Here is a 19,651-nt window from a genome sequence, read left to right on the forward strand (position 1 = left end):
TGTGACACAACTTAGGAAATATCATGAAACTCACATTAAAAATTATCATGCTGTTCCTCCTATTGCTTACAATGTTAAACCCAAGTTCAATCAGAACTTGAGAAAATCTAACAAGAAAGGACCCAAGAAAATGTGGGTACCTAAGGATAAGATTATTCCTATTGCAGATATCCTTGACTGCAAAAAGGACAAAGCACAACATGTCATGGTACCTGGACTCTGGATGCTCGCGACACATGACAGGGAGAAGGTCTATGTTCCAAGACCTGGTGCTTAAGTCAGGAGGAGAAGTCAAGTTTGGAGGAGATCAGAAGGGCAAGATAATTGGCTCTGGAACTATAAAGTCTGGTAACTCTCCTTCCATTTCTAATGTACTTCTTGTGGAAGGATTAACACATAACCTCTTATCTATCAGTCAATTGAGTGACAATGGTTATGCTATAATCTTTAATCAAGAGTCTTGCAAGGCTGTAAATCAGAAGGATGGCTCAATCCTATTTACAGGCAAGAGGAAGAACAACATTTATAAGACAGATCTGCAAGATCTTATGAGTCAGAAGGTGACTTGTCTTATGTCTGTTTCTGAAGAGCAGTGGGTCTGGCACAGAAGATTAGGTCATGCTAGTTTGAGAAAGATTTCTCAGATTAACAAACTGAATCTGGTCAGAGGACTCCCTAATCTGAAATTCAAATCAGATGCTCTTTGTGAAGCATGTCAGAAGGGCAAGTTCTCCAAACCTGCATTCAAGTCCAAGAATGTTGTTTCTACCTCAAGGCCATTAGAACTCTTGCACATTGATCTGTTTGGCCCAGTCAAAACAGCATCTGTCAGAGGGAAGAAATATGGATTAGTTATCGTAGATGATTATAGCCGCTGGACATGGGTAAAATTCTTGAAACACAAGGATGAGACTCATTCAGTGTTCTTTGATTTCTGCATTCAGATTCAATCTGAAAAAGAGTGTAAAATCATAAAGGTCAGAAGTGATCATGGTGGTGAATTTGAGAACAAATCCTTTGAAGAATTTTTCAAAGAAAATGGTATTGCCCATGATTTCTCTTGTCCTAGAACTCCTCAGCAAAACGGAGTTGTAGAACGAAAGAATAGGACTCTACAAGAAATGGCCAGAACCATGATCAATGAAACCAATATGGCTAAGCATTTCTGGGCAGAAGCAATAAACACTGCATGCTATATTCAGAATAGAATCTCTATCAGACCTTTTCTAAATAAGACTCCCTATGAATTGTGGAAGAATAGAAAGCCCAACATTTCATATTTCCATCCTTTTGGATGTGTATGCTTTATTCTGAACACTAAAGATCATCTTGGTAAGTTTGATTCCAAAGCACAAAAATGTTTCCTTCTTGGATATTCTGAACGCTCAAAAGGCTACAGAGTATATAATACTGAAACATTGGTTGTAGAAGAATCAATCAATATCAGGTTTGATGATAAGCTTGGTTCTGAAAAACCAAAGCAGTTTGATAATTTTGCAGATTGTGATATTGATATATCAGAAGTTGTTGAGCCAAGAAGCAACGCATCAGAAGCAGAGCTTCTCAGAAGCAAAGAATCGGAAGATCAAGTATCAGCTTCTCTGGAGAATCTAAGCATTTCTGAAGAACCATCTGTCAGAAGATCATCCAGACTCATCTCTGGTCATTCAGAAGATGTCATTCTTGGAAAGAAGGATGATCCAATCAGAACAAGAGCATTCCTTAAGAACAATGCAGATTGTCAATTAGGACTTGTATCTTTGATCGAGCCAACTTCTGTTGATCATGCTCTAGAAGATCCAGACTGGATAATTGCTATGCAAGAAGAACTGAATCAGTTTACAAGGAATGATGTTTGGGATCTTGTTCCTAGACCAGATGGATTCAATATAATTGGTACAAAATGGGTCTTCAGAAACAAGCTCAGTGAGAAAGGTGAAGTGGTAAGGAACAAAGCCAGACTGGTGGCTCAGGGTTATAGTCAGCAAGAAGGGATTGATTATACAGAAACCTTTGCACCAGTGTCCAGGTTAGAATCTATTCGTCTATTAATTTCATTTGCCACTCAACATAACATCACTCTTTATCAGATGGATGTCAAGAGTGCCTTCTTAAATGGTTATATAGATGAAGAAGTTTATGTCCATCAACCTCCTGGTTTTGAAGACTCTATGTCTCCTAATCATGTTTTTAAACTTAAGAAATCATTGTATGGATTGAAACAGGCTCCCAGAGCTTGGTATGAACGCTTAAGTTCTTTCCTTCTAGATAATGGTTTCACTAGAGGAAAAGTGGACACTACTCTCTTTTGTAAAACCTTTAAAAGGGATATTTTAATTTGTCAAATATATGTAGATGATATTATTTTTGGAACATCTAATGCTACACTTGGAAAGGAGTTTGCTAAGTCTATGCAGGCTGAGTTTGAAATGAGCATGATGGGAGAACTCAAGTATTTCCTCGGAATACAAATAAATCAAACATCAGAAGGAACGTATGTTCACCAAACCAAGTATGTGAAGGAACTTCTGAAGAAGTTTAATCTTCTAGACTGCAAAGAAGCCAAAACTCCTATGCATCCAACATGCATCCTAGGTAAGGATGAGGTAAGTAAGAAGGTAGATCAGAAGTTATACAGAGGTATGATTGGATCTCTTCTATATTTGACTGCTTCTAGACCTGACATTCTGTTCAGTGTTTGTTTGTGTGCTAGATTCCAATCAGATCCTAGAGAATCTCATTTAACTGCTGTTAAGAGAATTCTAAGGTATCTAAAAGGTACTACTAATGTTGGCTTAGTTTACAGAAAATCTAAAGAATACAACTTAGTAGGATTCTGCGATGCTGACTATGCTGGAGACAGAATTGAAAGAAAAAGTACTTCAGGAAGTTGTCAATTTCTTGGAAGTCATTTGATCTCTTGGTATAGCAAGAAGCAAGCAACCATTGCTCTATCAACAACAGAAGCAGAATATGTCGCTGCTGCTGGTTGTAGCACACAGATGCTCTGGATGAAGAGTCAGTTAGAAGATTATCAGATATTTGAGAGTAACATTCCTATATTCTGTGATAATACTTCTGCTATATGTTTATCTAAGAACCCTATTCTTCATTCAAAAGCTAAACATATTGAGATAAAACATCATTTCATAAGGGACTATGTTCAGAAGGGTGTTATATCTTTAAACTTTGTTGATACAGACCATCAATGGGCTGATATCTTTACAAAACCCCTGGCTGAAGATAGGTTTAAGTTCATTCTGAAGAACATCAGTATGGATTTATGCCCAGAATGAGAAGATGAGAAGTTCTTATGTATGAGTAACTTCTGAAATGAAAATGGATTATTTTATATATCAGAAGTTCTGATTGAAATCTTTTAGAAATTATGATTCGGTTATTACTAACGTTTCATTGTCTAAGTTGATTCAGAACCTCTTTTAAAGCAAAACAGCTGTTACGTTTTTATCTCGGGATGGTAAACCTGTCGTTACTATTCATGGATAAGCGCGCGTGCAGTTGAAGGGACGCCGACCATAGGTAACTGTGCTAGTCACCTCATTTGTCTTTATTATCTCTCCTCACGTCACGTAACATTAAATGCTATTCATCATTCGTTTCACTTTATTTTCTTTTAAATACTCTTCAAACTCTTCTCTTTCCCTCTCATCTCTCTCTGCATTCCTCATCAAGTTCTTCTCTCTCTCTCTTCCATATCAAACCCTACCTGTTCATTTTTCTGCAAACACATCATGAACTCTTCATCAAGCCCAGGAAATAATGAAAATGATCAAAACAACAAAAGAAAAGCTGTTGAAACATCACCTTCCAAACCCAAAAAGATCAAAATCACCTATGATCCTCTCAAGGTGAATCCTTTCGAAGCAATGTTGTCTGGAAACTATTCTAGACGCGTGTTTCATCCCCCTGGTGAAAGCCCTCCATCATCTCCATCTTCTTCCTCATCTTTCGACCTTCAAGACTCAGCTTCCTCTTCATCTAACTTTTCCTCTCCCTTAATCTCTTCTGAAGAAATCTCTTCATCTTCACCCGCTGAGAATGTTGTCTCTGGTAAAGATGGTGGAAGATCTGCATCAGGACCAAGTCTCCCTGATCCCTCGCCTGAAAGCCCAAGAAGCAGTCAATGAGGCGTTTCACTCCTTCATGGCATGCTGGCACAGACGTTGTCTTAGCTAGGGTCCTAGGATTTGGTCTTAGTAGTTTTATTTTCCTTGTTACATCTGCTTGTTAAACATCTTCTTGTAATCCTTGTTTTATTATCAATGAAAAATCTTCTTTGCTTTTACTTTCCAGCGTTTTTTTTTGTTTTGTCTTATGCATCTAATTCTTTTGGAATTTGCTTTTTGATGTTATGACAAAAAGGGGGAGAAGATAAATGATAAATGATTTGATTAATCTATCAGTTGCTGGGTAAAGCTCCCACACATTCACTAACAAGAACTGCAAGTTCTATATGGTTTAAGTGTTTTGCAGGTATACTGAAGAGAATCTTCAAAGCAAACACAAGAAGCAAAACCATGGAAACTGAAGCAAGCTGAGTGCTATCAAGCTTCAGAAAATCAGAAGCAAGAAAGAAGAATGAATCAGAAGCACTGGAAATAGAATTTGATCCATATTTGTCTATTTGATCTGACAAAATTCTATTTGCTCTGATACATATAATGTTATGGCTCTGATACATTATTTGCTCTGATACATTATTTTAGCCTATATGGCTCTGATACATATAATGTGTTCAAACATATATTTTATGTTCTAACTCGTTCATGCTGACTTTTGTCGTTTAGTTTTTGTTCTGTAACATTTCAGGATGTAGAGATGCTCAGATGATGCTCTGGTACATTCAACAATGTTCTGATACAAATCTAGCATGAAGTGATGTTGGTAGAAATTCAAAGCTCTGAAGCTATCCGAGGGAAGCAGAAATCAGAAGCTGCGAATGTTCTAAAGATCCAGAAAACTCAAGTTCTGAAGCTGTCCTGAATGGAAGCAGAAATCAGAAGCTGTGAATGTTCAGAAGATCAAAGAAATTCAAGTTCTGAAGCTGTCCTGAATGGAAGCAGAAATCAGAAGCTGTGAATGTTCAGAAGATCAAAGAAATTCAAGTTCTGAAGCTGTCCTAGATGGAAGCAGGAATCAGAAGCTGTGAGTGTTCTAAGGATCTAAAGAAATTCTAGTTCTGAAGCTGTCCTATGGAAGCAGAAGTCAGAAGCTATGAATTCTCTGAAGACAAGAAGCTTATATGATCGTCTCTACCGAAATAATCAGGGAAGTCTTTTATTAAAGTTCTTCGAGTATTTATTTCAGGGGGAGATTGTTAATCTCAGGGGGAGATTGTTAATCTCAGGGGGAGACATATTCATATGCTTATGCTATAGCTGTGTAATTTGTCTTTTGCCATCTATTCTTTCTGATCGCAAATTCATATCATTTATATATGTTTTTGTCATCATCAAAAAGGGGGAGATTGTTAGAACAAGATTTGTTCTGATCAATTATCTTAGTTTTGATGATAACAATAATATGAATTTTGCTTAAGATAATATGGTACTCTAATCCAATGCAATTTCCCTTTCAGGAAATATATAAAGAGTACGCATAATTCAGCGCTCAGAAGCTTTGTCTCAAAGGGTTCAGCATGCAACATCAGAACATGGTCTGGCAAGACATCAGAAGATGGTCGAAGCAGAATCAGAACATGGGTCTATGGAAGCATCAGAAGAACATGAGATCAGAAGCACTGAAGCTCAGAAGATGGTATCACGCTCAGAAGCACTTCAAGGTCAGAAGATCAGAAGATGCTATGCACCAAGCTGTTTGACTCTGATGATATTCAAACGTTGTATTCACAAACATCAGATCAGAAGAAAGTACAAGTGGCAAGCTACGCTGACTGACAAAAGGAACGTTAAAAGCTACTAAAGGCTACGTCAGTAGACACAGCGTGAACAAGGCTCGAGGTAGTTGACAAAAGCGTATAACATTAAATGCGATGCTGTACGGAACACGCAAAGCATTAAATGCATTCAACGGTCATCTTCTCCAACGCCTATAAATATGAAGTTCTGATGAGAAGCAAGGTTAACGATTCTGCACCAAAACAACTCATATCAAACTTGCTGAAACGCTGTTTAAATCTAAACTCAGAATCTTCATCTTCATCAAAGCTCACTACATTGCTGTTGTAATATATTAGTGAGATTAAGCTTAAACGTTAAGAGAAATATCACAGTTGTGATTATCGCTTTTAAGAAGCATTTGTAAACTCTTAGAATTACATTAAGTTGTAAGTAACTAGAGTGATCGTGTTGATCAGAATACTCTAGGAAGTCTTAGGAGTGAACTAAGCAGATTGTAACTAGAGTGATCGTGTTGATCAGTAGACTCTAGAAAAAGTCTTAGAGGGTATCTAAGCAGTTGTTCCTGGAGTGATCAGTGTGTGATCAGAAGACTCTGGAAGACTTAGTTGCTGACTAAGTGGAAAACCATTGTAATCCGTGCGATTAGTGGATTAAATCCTCAGTTGAGGTAAATCATCTCTGCGGGGGTGGACTGGAGTAGTTTAGTTAACAACGAACCAGGATAAAAATATCTGTGCAATTTATTTTTATCTGTCAAGTTTTTAAAGCTACACTTATTCAAACCCCCCCTTTCTAAGTGTTTTTCTATCCTTCACCAACATCAACGATGTTATCGATATATTTGTGCATAAAAAGTGACATCTCATCAATGTAGACAATTGGTGATTTTTTGATCGGCGGTGTACGAGGTGGCTTCGAAATACGGGCTCCTTTGTTACTACTACACTTAGACTTCGGTGTCTCGTGAATTTCCGGGAACGATGCATCAACATGTTCAAAGTAGGAAGGAGATCGTTTTGTTGACGTGTCATCTTGTGTAATTTTGGACTTTTTCGGTGCACCTTTCGTTTTAACCGGTTGAGATGGCGGTTTCAAATCGGTGGTCTCCGGAAATGCGATCTTTCGCAATTGTTCTTTTATGTGCATTTTTGTTGTGTCGTCCGCTTTAGCAAACTTCTCCATTATCACTTCCAACTCGTCGGAGATGGTGATTTTGGAGTCATTTTCTTTCGGCGGGTCAAAATCATCAAAACGAAGTTTCTTCCAATGGTCGGCTACCTCATCCATGCGTATGAGTGAATTCAAATTTTTCTTTTTTGCAAGTATACAAGCACACGGAAGGCCGTATGTAGTTCTAATGGTCCACCCACATAATGAACTATCAGTCCCCGTGGTCTCCGACCGCTTAGCTTCATGAAACAAAAAATTCAAACCCGTTCGAGATATGTTGTAAATCAATTGGGAGAATAGAATTTGGCCCTTATACCGGTGTTCCATAACCGTCTTGCTCCGACCGAACGATGTTTGAATTTCATTGTGTTGATTTTCAAGCATTTGGTTCACGGTGTCCCATCCGCGACACAAATCTCCCTTGCTATCACCCAACCACCTCTTGAAGACCGCATGTGCGGATTCAACTCGGTTAGTCGTGGTGCAACCAAGATGTCTAACCCGATTTGTCCAAGCGCACACGACTTTTTCTCTAACTTTGTCAAGAATGGTGGATTCGACGTAATGACAAAAAATCTTAATGGAACCACACAAAGACCTAAAGTGTACCAATTTCTCGGTATAATCCTCTTCGGAGTATGCATCCAAAATTCCCCTCCATGCCGCCATTATCCTATCAACCACAACACCGGCTTTGACAACTTTACCATTTTCATCCGGCCTATCTTTTGTCCAAACCGCGGGTTTCAACTTGCTTCTCACGTTGCAAGTTATGTGATACCGGCAAAGTAAAGCGGTAGATGTCGGGAAGACGGTATCGACCGCATTTATCAAAGCATTGTCCCGATCGGTGACAATGACCTTTGGCATAACCTCTTGATCAACTAACAAAAACTTGCAAATTCCCAAGGCCCACGTAAAGTTGTCTTCTTTTTCACACTCCAAAAAAGCAAACCCCACCGAATAAGTCTTGTCCGTCGAGGTCACACCGACGATCTCTAGAAGAGGAAGCCTATATTTGTTTGTCTTGTACGTCGAATCCATGACTAGAACGGTTGGAAATGTGTTGAATAATTTGATACTTTCGGGATGAGTCCAAAAAATATCACGCACCGTAACTTTATCCTCGGAGGTTCGGAAGCTTGAAACATATTTGTTATCGTCTAGTAGTTTCAAAAGTTATTGCATTTCCGACCGAGGGCCCATATTCAATACTTTGAGATTGTGCCGTTCATTGTAAACTTGCTTGATATTTGAAACGCTATCCGGATTCTTACGCTTCAAATCGACAAGTATGTTGCGAGGCGCCACTTTGACTATCGTTAGGTCCGATATCACATTCCTCTCTTCGCGGGACAAACGACACGCCATTGGATGCCCGTGTAACTTGACATCCAAGGCATGATTATGAATTCCACAAATTACGGTTAACCGCCACAAATCATCAACCCTCCGAGTAGCACGCAACTTAAACGGACACCCGCACTTCTTCGATCCCGTGTCCTCGTGTTTTAGCACCCGGTTTGATTGTACATAACTACCACCCCGTTCGCAATTCAAAACAACGAAAGTTTTCCGCCTACTATTTCCGTTGTCCGACCTTAAAATAACAATTCCAAATCCATGTTTGTGAGCTTCCTTCCGAACCCAATCAATCAATTATTCGCGACTACCGAAGCTCCGATCATTTGTAAAATGTTGCCGAACATCGACCGCATCGATCATAGGAGTAACGTCAATAACCGGATCGTTATTAACGTTGACAATTTCCGGAACTATGCCTCCATCGTCTTGCACAATGTTGTCCGGATGCGCCATACCTAACAAATGAATAAATTAGCAAAATTGGCCAAAACTGCTTTTTTTTTTTAAACTGCCAGGGCATATTTCGGAAGTTCATTTCCGAAATTTATTAGGTAATATATTTCGGAAATGAACTTCCGAACCATATCAGTTTTCAGCATAAAATTTATCAATCAATGTAGTGAAATAGGGGATGAAATGAGTGATGTTTACCTGAAATTGATGCTTTCTATGCTCCCTTTAACGTGATCAACAGTTTGAAACTTGATTTTAGGGCGAAAAATGGATGGAGATTGATTGGGTTTTAGAGAGGGGTTTGAGAAGTTTTGGAGAAAAATGATGAAATAGTGAAGGAGGGAAATTTGTATATGCAGCAATAGTTTCGGAAATGAACTTCCGAAAATATGCACGGATTTTGAATTTTTTTGACTTCGGAAATGCACTTCCAAATTGTGGAAATTTTTTTTAAAAAAAAACGCTTCGAAAGTTTATTTCCGAAGCAGGGATATTTTGGGATTTTCGTTGGGGGTGACCCCATAGAAAGGTGGCTAAAAAAATTTTCTTAGAATTAATTTCCAAAAAATGATTATAAACAATAAATATATGTTATTGAACCATGTGAGACACTCACCAACAGAATTATTGCACATCTACATCAGATATTGAACCATGTCTCTAAGGAGCCAATAACAACTAACAGTCCCAATTCATACACTAACCAGCCCACAAAAAAGAGTTTCAAAATCAGTTTGAAATCATATTTATAAACAGATTGCATACAGTTAAAATAATTCTAATTCATACACAACAATATCAAGTAACATGCAGACCCAATTCATATACTACCAAGCACGTAAAAGAGTTTCTAAATCAGTCTAAAATCACATTGTTATATTGAGTAGCTTATGCTTGTAAAGATTTTACAGCTCACACTTCGGCTTCAGCCTCCGTAAACTTATTTTGAGCTTCTTCTATCAATTGGTGTGCTTCAGCTAATTTACTCTCAGTTGCAACATTTGTTTCAGCACATTCACTACGCATCTCATTCAAGGCCTTCTCAAGCTAAAAAAAGCAATAAGAAATGCTAACTCAAACTTTGAATAAAAATGGATATTATTCAAGTGAGAAAATAGAATGGAAATAAAAATGAAATGGAATAAAAAATAGAATATATAGTTTTGCAAGGGAGGATATTATTCAAGTAGCTTACACTTCCTACGCATGCATCTTTCACGCCTTTCTCTCTAATATGAGAAGGTCCATGTGATGCTGATGATCATATATCTAAATAAAATGTTAGTCAGAAACAAAGTAAAGCAAGAAAGAAAAAAAATTGCTGACACCAATAAGGAAGGAATGTTCATCATGTATGTTACAAAATCAAAACACCACATAAACCTTTCACGGAGTATTCACTTGAAAATGCAATTTGATTGGTGGAAGAAAAATATAAGTTTGTAGGATAACAAACTATTTTACAATTCTAGAAAATTCAGTATCAACTCAATTTTCTCAACCAACCTAGTGAGTTGACCAGAAAACTAAATCATGATTATTCTTACTATACATGTGAGTCATATATAGAGATGCAAGCTTCGGCGGAGATCAGGAAAATGTAGGAGATCTTACTAATTCTTCATATTCACTCTTCCTTGAGATCTTACCGCTTCATCAAATGACGACAAATAAAAATTGCCACCATACTATAAATGCTTATCATATCTCTTTATTCATGGCTCACTGTTCTTATCATATCTCTTTATTCATGGCTCACTGTAATTGGAACAGGTGGGCAACTTTCATTCAAGTACTCGAAACCATCAGTTTGCATCACAACTGAAAAAAAGAAAGGAAACATAAAACTTTAGATGATAATCATAATTCTGGATGAATAACAAATAGGTAACAGTACCAATTTACTAAAGGCCATTGGATGTGGGATACCTCCATTTTAGAAGCTTGAGTAAAACATCGGTCTTGAGTAAATAAATAGAGTATTATGTATTAGTTATCGGTCAATCGATAAAATTATCAAGAGATAAGAAACTAAAATGTTTGACTTGAAATTTCATACACATATAGGACTTACCACCGCTTTAAAATCAGATCCGATAATTACTTTTGGTAGTATCAATTTCCTTTTATTAAAAGAGATTTTATAATTTAATTTTAATATTTATGTTATCATATCAGTATTAAGTGTGTATCAAATATATGAAATTATAAAATAATGATACCATATTTTTTATCATGTCAACCATACAAATGATAAAATATTTTTTTATTGTTTGTTTATTTTATGAGTTTAAAGATAGTGTACTGACAATGACAGTATAAACTAACTTACACATATAACCAATCAAAATTCTAGTTTTTAAAACCCAAGTATCGAACAAGAGACTAACAATACATGGCTCCATTAAATTAACCACTATAGCATTAGTGTTTCTATATTAACTTGAAGCTAAATTCTATGTATTCTATGTATATCTTATAGAAATCTATTTTAGAAATGTATAAACAAGTATTAGTGCAGTATTTTGTTTTTCTTGTAATTATTAATTTAATATATATTCATATTTTAAAGTAAAACTAATATTTATTACAATTTAATGTATTAAATAAATATATAATAATTATAGTACGCTTAGATGTTTGTGTATAGTAATAAAGTAGGATATTAGTTTGTTATTATTTTTTTTTAGCATAAACTAATAAGTATTTTTAAAGTTGGATTCAAATTTAGAACATCTAATTAAATTATAATCGATTAATTACACCACTTTCTATTAAAATAAATTTAGTTTTAATTTAATTTGATATAATTAAATTTTTGTATGCACATAATATATATATATATATATATATATATATATATATATATATATATATATATATATATATATATATATATATATATATATATATATATATATATATATATATATATATATATATATATATATATATATATAATTTTTATAAGACCGGGTCAACAACTATGCGGGTTAAATAATGACCCGTTGGTCTGACCAGTGACCCATTAACCCTATGCATTGACGGGGTCAATCACCTACTCTTTATTTAATGTTCAATCTAGATTAGATTAGCATGTAGCATGCGAATCTTTAGATGCATCTTTCTTTAGTTGTTAAAAGCCAATTGTAGTTTACAAACCTAGTATAAAGTGTTGAATTTTTGTATTCCAATACTACATTAATTGTTCAAGGTCGACTAATCGCATGGTCCCGCTATCTAGAACTACTAAACAACACTTGCTATGATACATGAGTACAAATGAAGGGATACAAATACAATATTACAATCCAAATATTGGGTCATTTGCACCAAATATAGAACTACCAAACTGTCTCGTATTCAAATCATTGCCATCCAAGGCTGTCCCAAAACGATCTAGCCACTGAGTTGGACTTGCAGTTTCATTTTCCTCCACCCACTCAGAACTCATGTCAATATCATCAAATTGAAGCATATCAACTTCTAAAGACTTTGCATTCATTTGCCTATTCAACTTGAGATTGTAGTTTATATAAACAAGGTCGTTCAGCGTTTCTCGATCAATCTTATTCTTTTTCTCCGAGTGAATTTGCCGGAAGGTACTCCACTGCCTCTGAAGTGAGAAAGTGCTACAAACTTGACTTAATATTCTAATGGCAACTCGTTGCAGCCCCGGAGCAGAATCACCATACTGTTCCCACCAAAGCCCTACATGTCATAAGCAACGAATTTGAAGAATAAATAACCATCAACCCAAATGAAACAAGAGCAGTTCATAAGACCGACATTAAAACAACAATTTCATTTTGTGTTTCTTACATGGTGCAACTGTGTTTCTTGCTTCCTTTGCTAGGCTACAACCGAACATTCCGTGTGCCTTTGTAAACGTATAGATTTGATTGGTCATGTCGCGCCTCATATCTGGTACAGGAAGCAACTTCTCGAGAACATTATAGAAGTCTTCTTTTATAGACGAGAGAAATTTGATTTCAGGATTGTACTGGATACTGGGGTTTAAAAAAGCCGCGGCTGCATGTAGAGGGGAATGAAGCTGTTCCCTCCATTTTTTATCAACTATATCTAAGAATGTCTTGCATTTATTCTCATCCATTATGTAGTATGTTCTGATAGATTCTTTAGCCCTAGTCATTAGTTCATATATCGAACCTACCGTTGGTTTCCCTTCGGATACTTCTCTTAATACCTTCAGAAATGGCTCGGAGATGGCCACACATTCTTCCACCGTCCTCCAGAAATCACCATCTTCAGCAATTGCAATACAGGAAAGACTCTGGGGTTTGTTTACATAGGAAGTGTTCGACGCATATTCGGGGCTGTGAAACATATGCTTCAACCGTGTTCTTAGCTTCAACATTGACTGCAAAGACAGGAAGGTGGATACAGATTTTGTCGCCCCGGTCCTGATAAGTTCCTGACCTCCGTTATACTTCTTCATAAGATCAAGCAATGAAGCATTATTGTAAATCAACTTTGATATGGTTTGTGCTTGTAAAATACACCTACTAATCCAATCAACCTTGGTGAAATCCTCCAATATTAGATTCAAACATTGCGAGGCACAAGGAGATACAAATATTGTCCCGTAGTTCTGCACTATATGATTACCAATCCCAGTGTAGTTAAAGCTGCTATCCATAATAATTTGCACAACATTCTCCGGACCAAACTCCTGAATCACAGAATCAAAAAGATCAGCGAGCCATTTCGTGTTCTTGAAATACGGAGACGCGTCCACTGATTTGTGGAAAAAAATCCTGGACGGTGACGAGACTAAGAAATTAATAATGGCCTTTGATTTATAATCAGTCCATGTGTCTGCAATAATGGTACAACCCGTAGTAGCCCACTCTTTCTCAACATCTTTCGACTGTAAACCGACTTCTGTTTTAATCCTCTCCAACCACGTTGTTTTCAAAACCTCAGCTGACGGACCTATAATCCCAGAGCCACATTTTGCAACGGCGTCAATCATCAACTGATAGGACGAAGATCGCGCAACACTGAAATCTATCTTATTCTCGAAAAAGAATAGAGCGATACTCCTTTCCGCAATCTCTTGATTATTTGTCGAAGAAGGCGTCATAGGATTGCTTAAAGGGAACATCTTCCCAATAGGAGATAATGTTGTGTCCAAAGATATAAGAGCTTTGGTTGCAGAAAGAGTACCGGGAGATTTAACTTCCGGTGCTTTTAGCTTCTTCACACTAGAGGTTTCTTTAACCTCTTCCTTCGACGCAATTATGTTTCTTACTCGATCAGTAACGTCGTCTCGGACCTTACTGCAAGGATTGACTCCTTTGCTTGGAAATCGCGATAAATGATGCTTCAATCTGCTAATGCCACCATTTAAAACTCTTTGGCAAAATTTACATTTCACTTTGTTCCCATCTAGTTTCTCTGCATATTCCCAACATACATCTTTTTCTCGGACCACTAACAGGAAAAAAAAACTACTGTCAGCACATTGTTCTTTAATTTGTTGAATTATTACCATTACAAAATAATAGATTCAACTTACTTAGGGTTCAGAAAGTATTTTCCGTGGAATAGTATTAATAACCTACACAAAAGTACAGAATCTCATAAGAATTAGAACACTCTAGAATGAAGAATGATCATTCAAATCTTCAAGTGAAAAATTATCGAATTCAAATAATATTGCATTTTTACTCGTTTCTGATAGCATAAGAACAAGATTATTTAAATTGAATCCAGTGACCAATCACAGGGAATTGAATTATTGAATTATAATATTAAAACAGTGGCAAGAAAAATAATCGAAATATAAAAACATAAAAAAAAAAAAAAAAAGAGATCCATGAGATTTAAGATAGCGAGAAATTTGGAGCTTACAGAGGAGAGATTTGGTCTTTCCCGGCGGAGAGATAAGCGGAGATCGCAGATTTCGATGGATTTTGCAATTTATCGCGATATTTTCGAACTAGGGTTTTTGTGCTGTTTCGTTGTGTTTTCGTTCTTATCTTTCGTTTTTTTTCTCCTCCTTTTATCTTCTCTTGTATTTTCTCGTTTTTGTTTTTTATTTTATTTTAAATTTTATCATTTTGTGGTTGATTTGCGTATTTGTATCTGTATTGGGTTACCTTTTGGCGATATATCGCGTACCTCTTCACAATTTTAAGCGATTAGTTATGGCCACGTTAGATTTCGTGAGGGTTTTCTAAAGAGACTAGCTACAAAAGAGTAAAGACACCTTAACATGTGTGTGGATTGGACGTGAACAAAATTTATTATAATAAAATTGAGTTTGATAGAAATGATTTTAAGAGTATTGAATTTGACAGAATTGATTTATGTTTGGATATATTTATGTAATAGTGAGTTGAATCATAAACTTTAATATAAAAATCACTCATAATTAATTTTAGAATAAATTCTTGAGGCAGAATCAATTGTACTTTTGATAAAACAAACACCTCAAAATATATTTTATGGTTAAGATTAAAATATATTTTTAAAATTTTATGGTTAATTTCTCTTTCTTCTTAATGCCACATGATTTAACAACAATTTAATATCATAACTTTTTTTTTTGGTTTATCACCACCGGTTTAGTCCGGTTCGGGGGTCAGTTCTGGCATCAAGTAATATCATAACTTTTCATGCAAGCTAGAATTTTCCTCTTCTTAATTTGATTCAAATCATAATTTGAACTTGACTCGAATCACAACACAATGTGACTCGGATAATTATTTGCATTTTACTCGAATCATGGCTTAAAAAATCCAAATTCCCACCTAAGATTTAAATAGTTATTTCTTTGATTCAAACATACATGTGTGAGACAATGACTCATGAAAGAGACTGTGAGATTATTTTCATGATGAAAGTCTTGGTGAAACCTTAAGAGAAAAATGAATGTTAATTTGTCTTTTCTTCTCTAATGTGTCTATTATTAGCACTTTGTTTTCTTTCTCTTGTTTCAAAAACAACCTCTTGAGTGTTAATCCATGTCCCATTGCATCTCCTTTTATTATATCTCGTGTATGTAATTTGTTGTTTGAGGAAAACCAAAGAAAAGGAATTGATCAATCTAGTAATGATTCATGACTGATCGAGCTCTTGATAACCATCAAGATCCAAGACTAGTTTTATCTAGAAATTTGAGAGAACCTTTGTGTGTTCTTCTTTCACCTCATTTAAATTCCTTGTAGTTATCTTGTGAATTATAGAGTGTTTGTGCGAGATTCCGTTGGCATTTCTCATCATTGAACAAATCTTTCACTCGGTTGAATTCAAATTGCAAGTTGTTGTCACCCAAGATTAACAATTGATTCACTGTCTGACACTACTCCTTTGCAAGAACCACCCGTTCTTTAAAGCTCTTAACTCAATCGAATCCAATTGCATAACCTTGTCGAAGACCCCCAAATCAACCCCTATGATTCTCAACCCAACCTTAGGTTACAACCAATCTAAATTGAACGTTATCAACTAAGTCTAGATGACACCTAAACAATGAATGAATATGTATACTTTATTTGTGTATGCATAGAAGTTGAAGATGATGAGCAATCTTAGTATATAGTTATAGTTTCATCAATCTGAAAGATGCATGTATTATGTATATATAGGTGTTAGTTGAAGATTTCGACTAAAGGATTATAATACCTTGAAGTGTTGGATTATGATGAAGGAAGAGTTTTCATAGAGCTATTTAAGGTTTTTTCTCTTTGGAGAAGCATTATTCGACCAAGAGTAATGTTAGTAATATTTGACAAGTATCTTTCGACGTAGGCGTTGGTATAGTCGAAACACTGGAGCGGGAAGATTTGAAATTCAAATGGAGCGGTTTCGTCCAGCGAACACGTGGGAACATCTAAAGTAAAGTAAAAGGTTCGAAACGTCGAACGTGGCAGACATCTATGTAATGACCGTTAGGGTCGAAGTAGTATAAATAGGAGTACTATTGTTTAGTTTGGGATGTTCGAATTAATATACAGAAAATTCACAAAAATACTCGAAGTACCGGCGCGAGAGAAAAGAGTCTTTGCTGAAACAATGTATGTGTGAAGAACATCGTATTTGCGTTTCATGTTATTTGTTTAAATGCAAAGTTATATTTAACAGTTCTTTGTTTATACGTTTGCTTTGTTTCGTTTCAAAGTCATTTACTTATTGCAATTTACATTATAAAGTTGTATATTTCTGCAAATTAGAAAGATTATTGAATATGAATCAAATCACTAAAACACTATTCGACAATGTCCTAGGATCAATCTAGTCGATCCTGCGAGTAACCAGATTGTTTAGACATTTTGGAAGACTAGCGATTGTTTGTTAGAAATCACTAGTAAACAATAGGTATGAGAGTTGAAGGCAAAATAAAGACTTAGAAACTCAATAGAAAAATTGATTTTTGCAATTTGCTCAGTATGTGTCGACACTTTATGGTAGTTATTGATGCATGTGTCGACTTGTAGCATGTCATGAGTTGTTGACTCATGCAATTACACTAGTCGACCTATATAAGATTTGGGTCGACACAAAGAAACACAATATTTTCTTAAAAACAATAGCACATGAGCCAACCCGAAACACGTATGTGTCGACATTTTCTTAAAAACAATAGCACATGAGCCAACACGAAACACGTATGTGTCGACTCATAGAGTCATTTATGCAGCATGTGTCGACACATGAAGAGGGATGAGCCGACACGGGAAAACAGAAACTTTTTGCCTTAAAACATGTAGTACATGCGCTGACATGTAACACATATGTGTCGACACATGCACATGATTTTTGTGCAAAATGTGATTTTTCATGCATTCTGCCAAGCAACAACCATTCCAAACTTGTTCTAGCTGATTTCTAAGATTCCTAATGACTTCTAATGCAAGGGTGCACACATATACTCAGAAACACCGTTCAATGTACATAAAAGCTAATTTTATCATAATTTTGACATCATGCAAAATATCTAAAAGGCAAGTGCATTAACAGGTTATATAATTATTGTTCATTTTACAATTTAGTACTCATATATATATATATATATATATATATATATATATATATATATATATATATATATATATATATATATATATATATATATATATACACACACATATATATATATATATACACACATATATATATATATATATATATATATATATATATATATATATATATATATATATATATATATATATACACATATATATATATACATATATATAAGGCATATCATATGAGAATGCCATATTTATATAGGAATGTGAGAATGAATCTGAACCATTGGATTTTAAAATAAATGGTGGAGATTATGGGTGAATCTTTTTTTTCTCTCTCCTACATCATTTATTTCAAAATGTATATATATATATATATATATATATATATATATATATATATATATATATATATATATATATATATATATATATATATATATATATATATATATAGGGCATATCATATGAGAATGACATATTTATATGAGAATATGAGAATGAATCCGAACCATTGGATTTTAAAATAAATGGTGGAGATTATGAGTGAATCTTTTTTTTCTCTCTCCTACTTCATTTCTTTCAAGATACAGGAGAGAGAAAAAAAAGATTCACTCATAATCTCCACCATTTATTTTTAAATTCAATGGTTCAGATTCATTCTCACATTTTCATATAAATATGTCATTCTCATATGATATGCCCTATATATATATATATATATATATATATATATATATATATATATATATATATATATATATATATATATATATATATATATATATATAAAAGAGTTTTTAAAATAAGAGATAGGAGAATTAGATGTCAACAATTAATTTAGATATATGACCTTGATGAAGTCACATGCAACAATTAATTAGATGTCACTTAATTTTATGAAGGTCTATTTTAACAACATTCTGTTGTAAATTTTAATTATATTTCAAAAGTTTTAAATAAGTTTACTTTTAATTTTTAAATGACAAATATTTTTTAAAGAAAAATATTATTATTAATTTATTTATGATTTATAACCATATTTAATTTGGTTAATGATTATTTTATTCTAATAATAATTTGACTTAGTCAAAATAATTAAACATTTTTTCTCTCTTTCTTATTTAAACGCCTATCCTTCTTTTGGACAGATGATACAAAATGGAAACAAATAACATAAATTGCAGAGATTTTTTTTCTTCTGGTCACATCTTCCAGCCATCTATAAGATGATTTCTTGTTGTTCTGTTGCCTCAGAATCTTATTAAGAATCTGAGAAGAACCTGTTGAATCCTGGGGGATTTGCGCTTATGAGGCGGATAAATCCTTAAGGACAGTGTATTTACACGCCTCAGGTTTATGTAATGGCTTATTATTTTGCAGGTCAAAGATTAACGATTACAAGAAAATGGAATCAAACTGCCTGGATGATCATATTCTACAACAATCTTAAGGATTTATATCTTGTTATGTGAAGAACAAATACAATGAGTGACTGGAAGATTGCTTGCATGCTTGAGCATGATACTTATTCTTTCAAGGTACACACCTTATTCTCATTATTTGATAGTATATTTAAAATGAAATTCCTTTGAAAATATAATTCACGCGGGTTCAATGTTTACTTTTATCGTCTTGGATACATAATTATATATTTGAGTGATATTTTCTTTATAGCTAAAATTTGAAATAAGGTAATTTCTTTGTGTACATATTGATGGATTGTGCAGTATTTTTAGAACTTTAGGCAACTACTTTTATATTAATTAAATTAGTTTA

General features: G+C 34.6%; 1 protein-coding gene across 1 annotated transcript; it reads right to left on the bottom strand.

Moving 5' to 3' along the window:
• Positions 1–11,904: 11,904 nt before the first annotated feature.
• Positions 11,905–14,959, bottom strand: LOC131622571 (uncharacterized). The gene is made up of 4 exons (XM_058893610.1): positions 14,748–14,959; positions 14,413–14,454; positions 12,693–14,327; positions 11,905–12,581 (listed from the first exon to the last, which is right to left on the bottom strand). Coding segments are annotated over exons 2-4 (2,043 nt in total). The 5' UTR covers positions 14,414–14,454; positions 14,748–14,959; the 3' UTR covers positions 11,905–12,174.
• Between the last annotated feature and the right edge of the window lie 4,692 nt (positions 14,960–19,651).

This window comes from Vicia villosa, unplaced genomic scaffold, assembly GCF_029867415.1.
Source record: "Vicia villosa cultivar HV-30 ecotype Madison, WI unplaced genomic scaffold, Vvil1.0 ctg.000032F_1_1_3, whole genome shotgun sequence".
Lineage (NCBI taxonomy): Eukaryota > Viridiplantae > Streptophyta > Magnoliopsida > Fabales > Fabaceae > Vicia > Vicia villosa.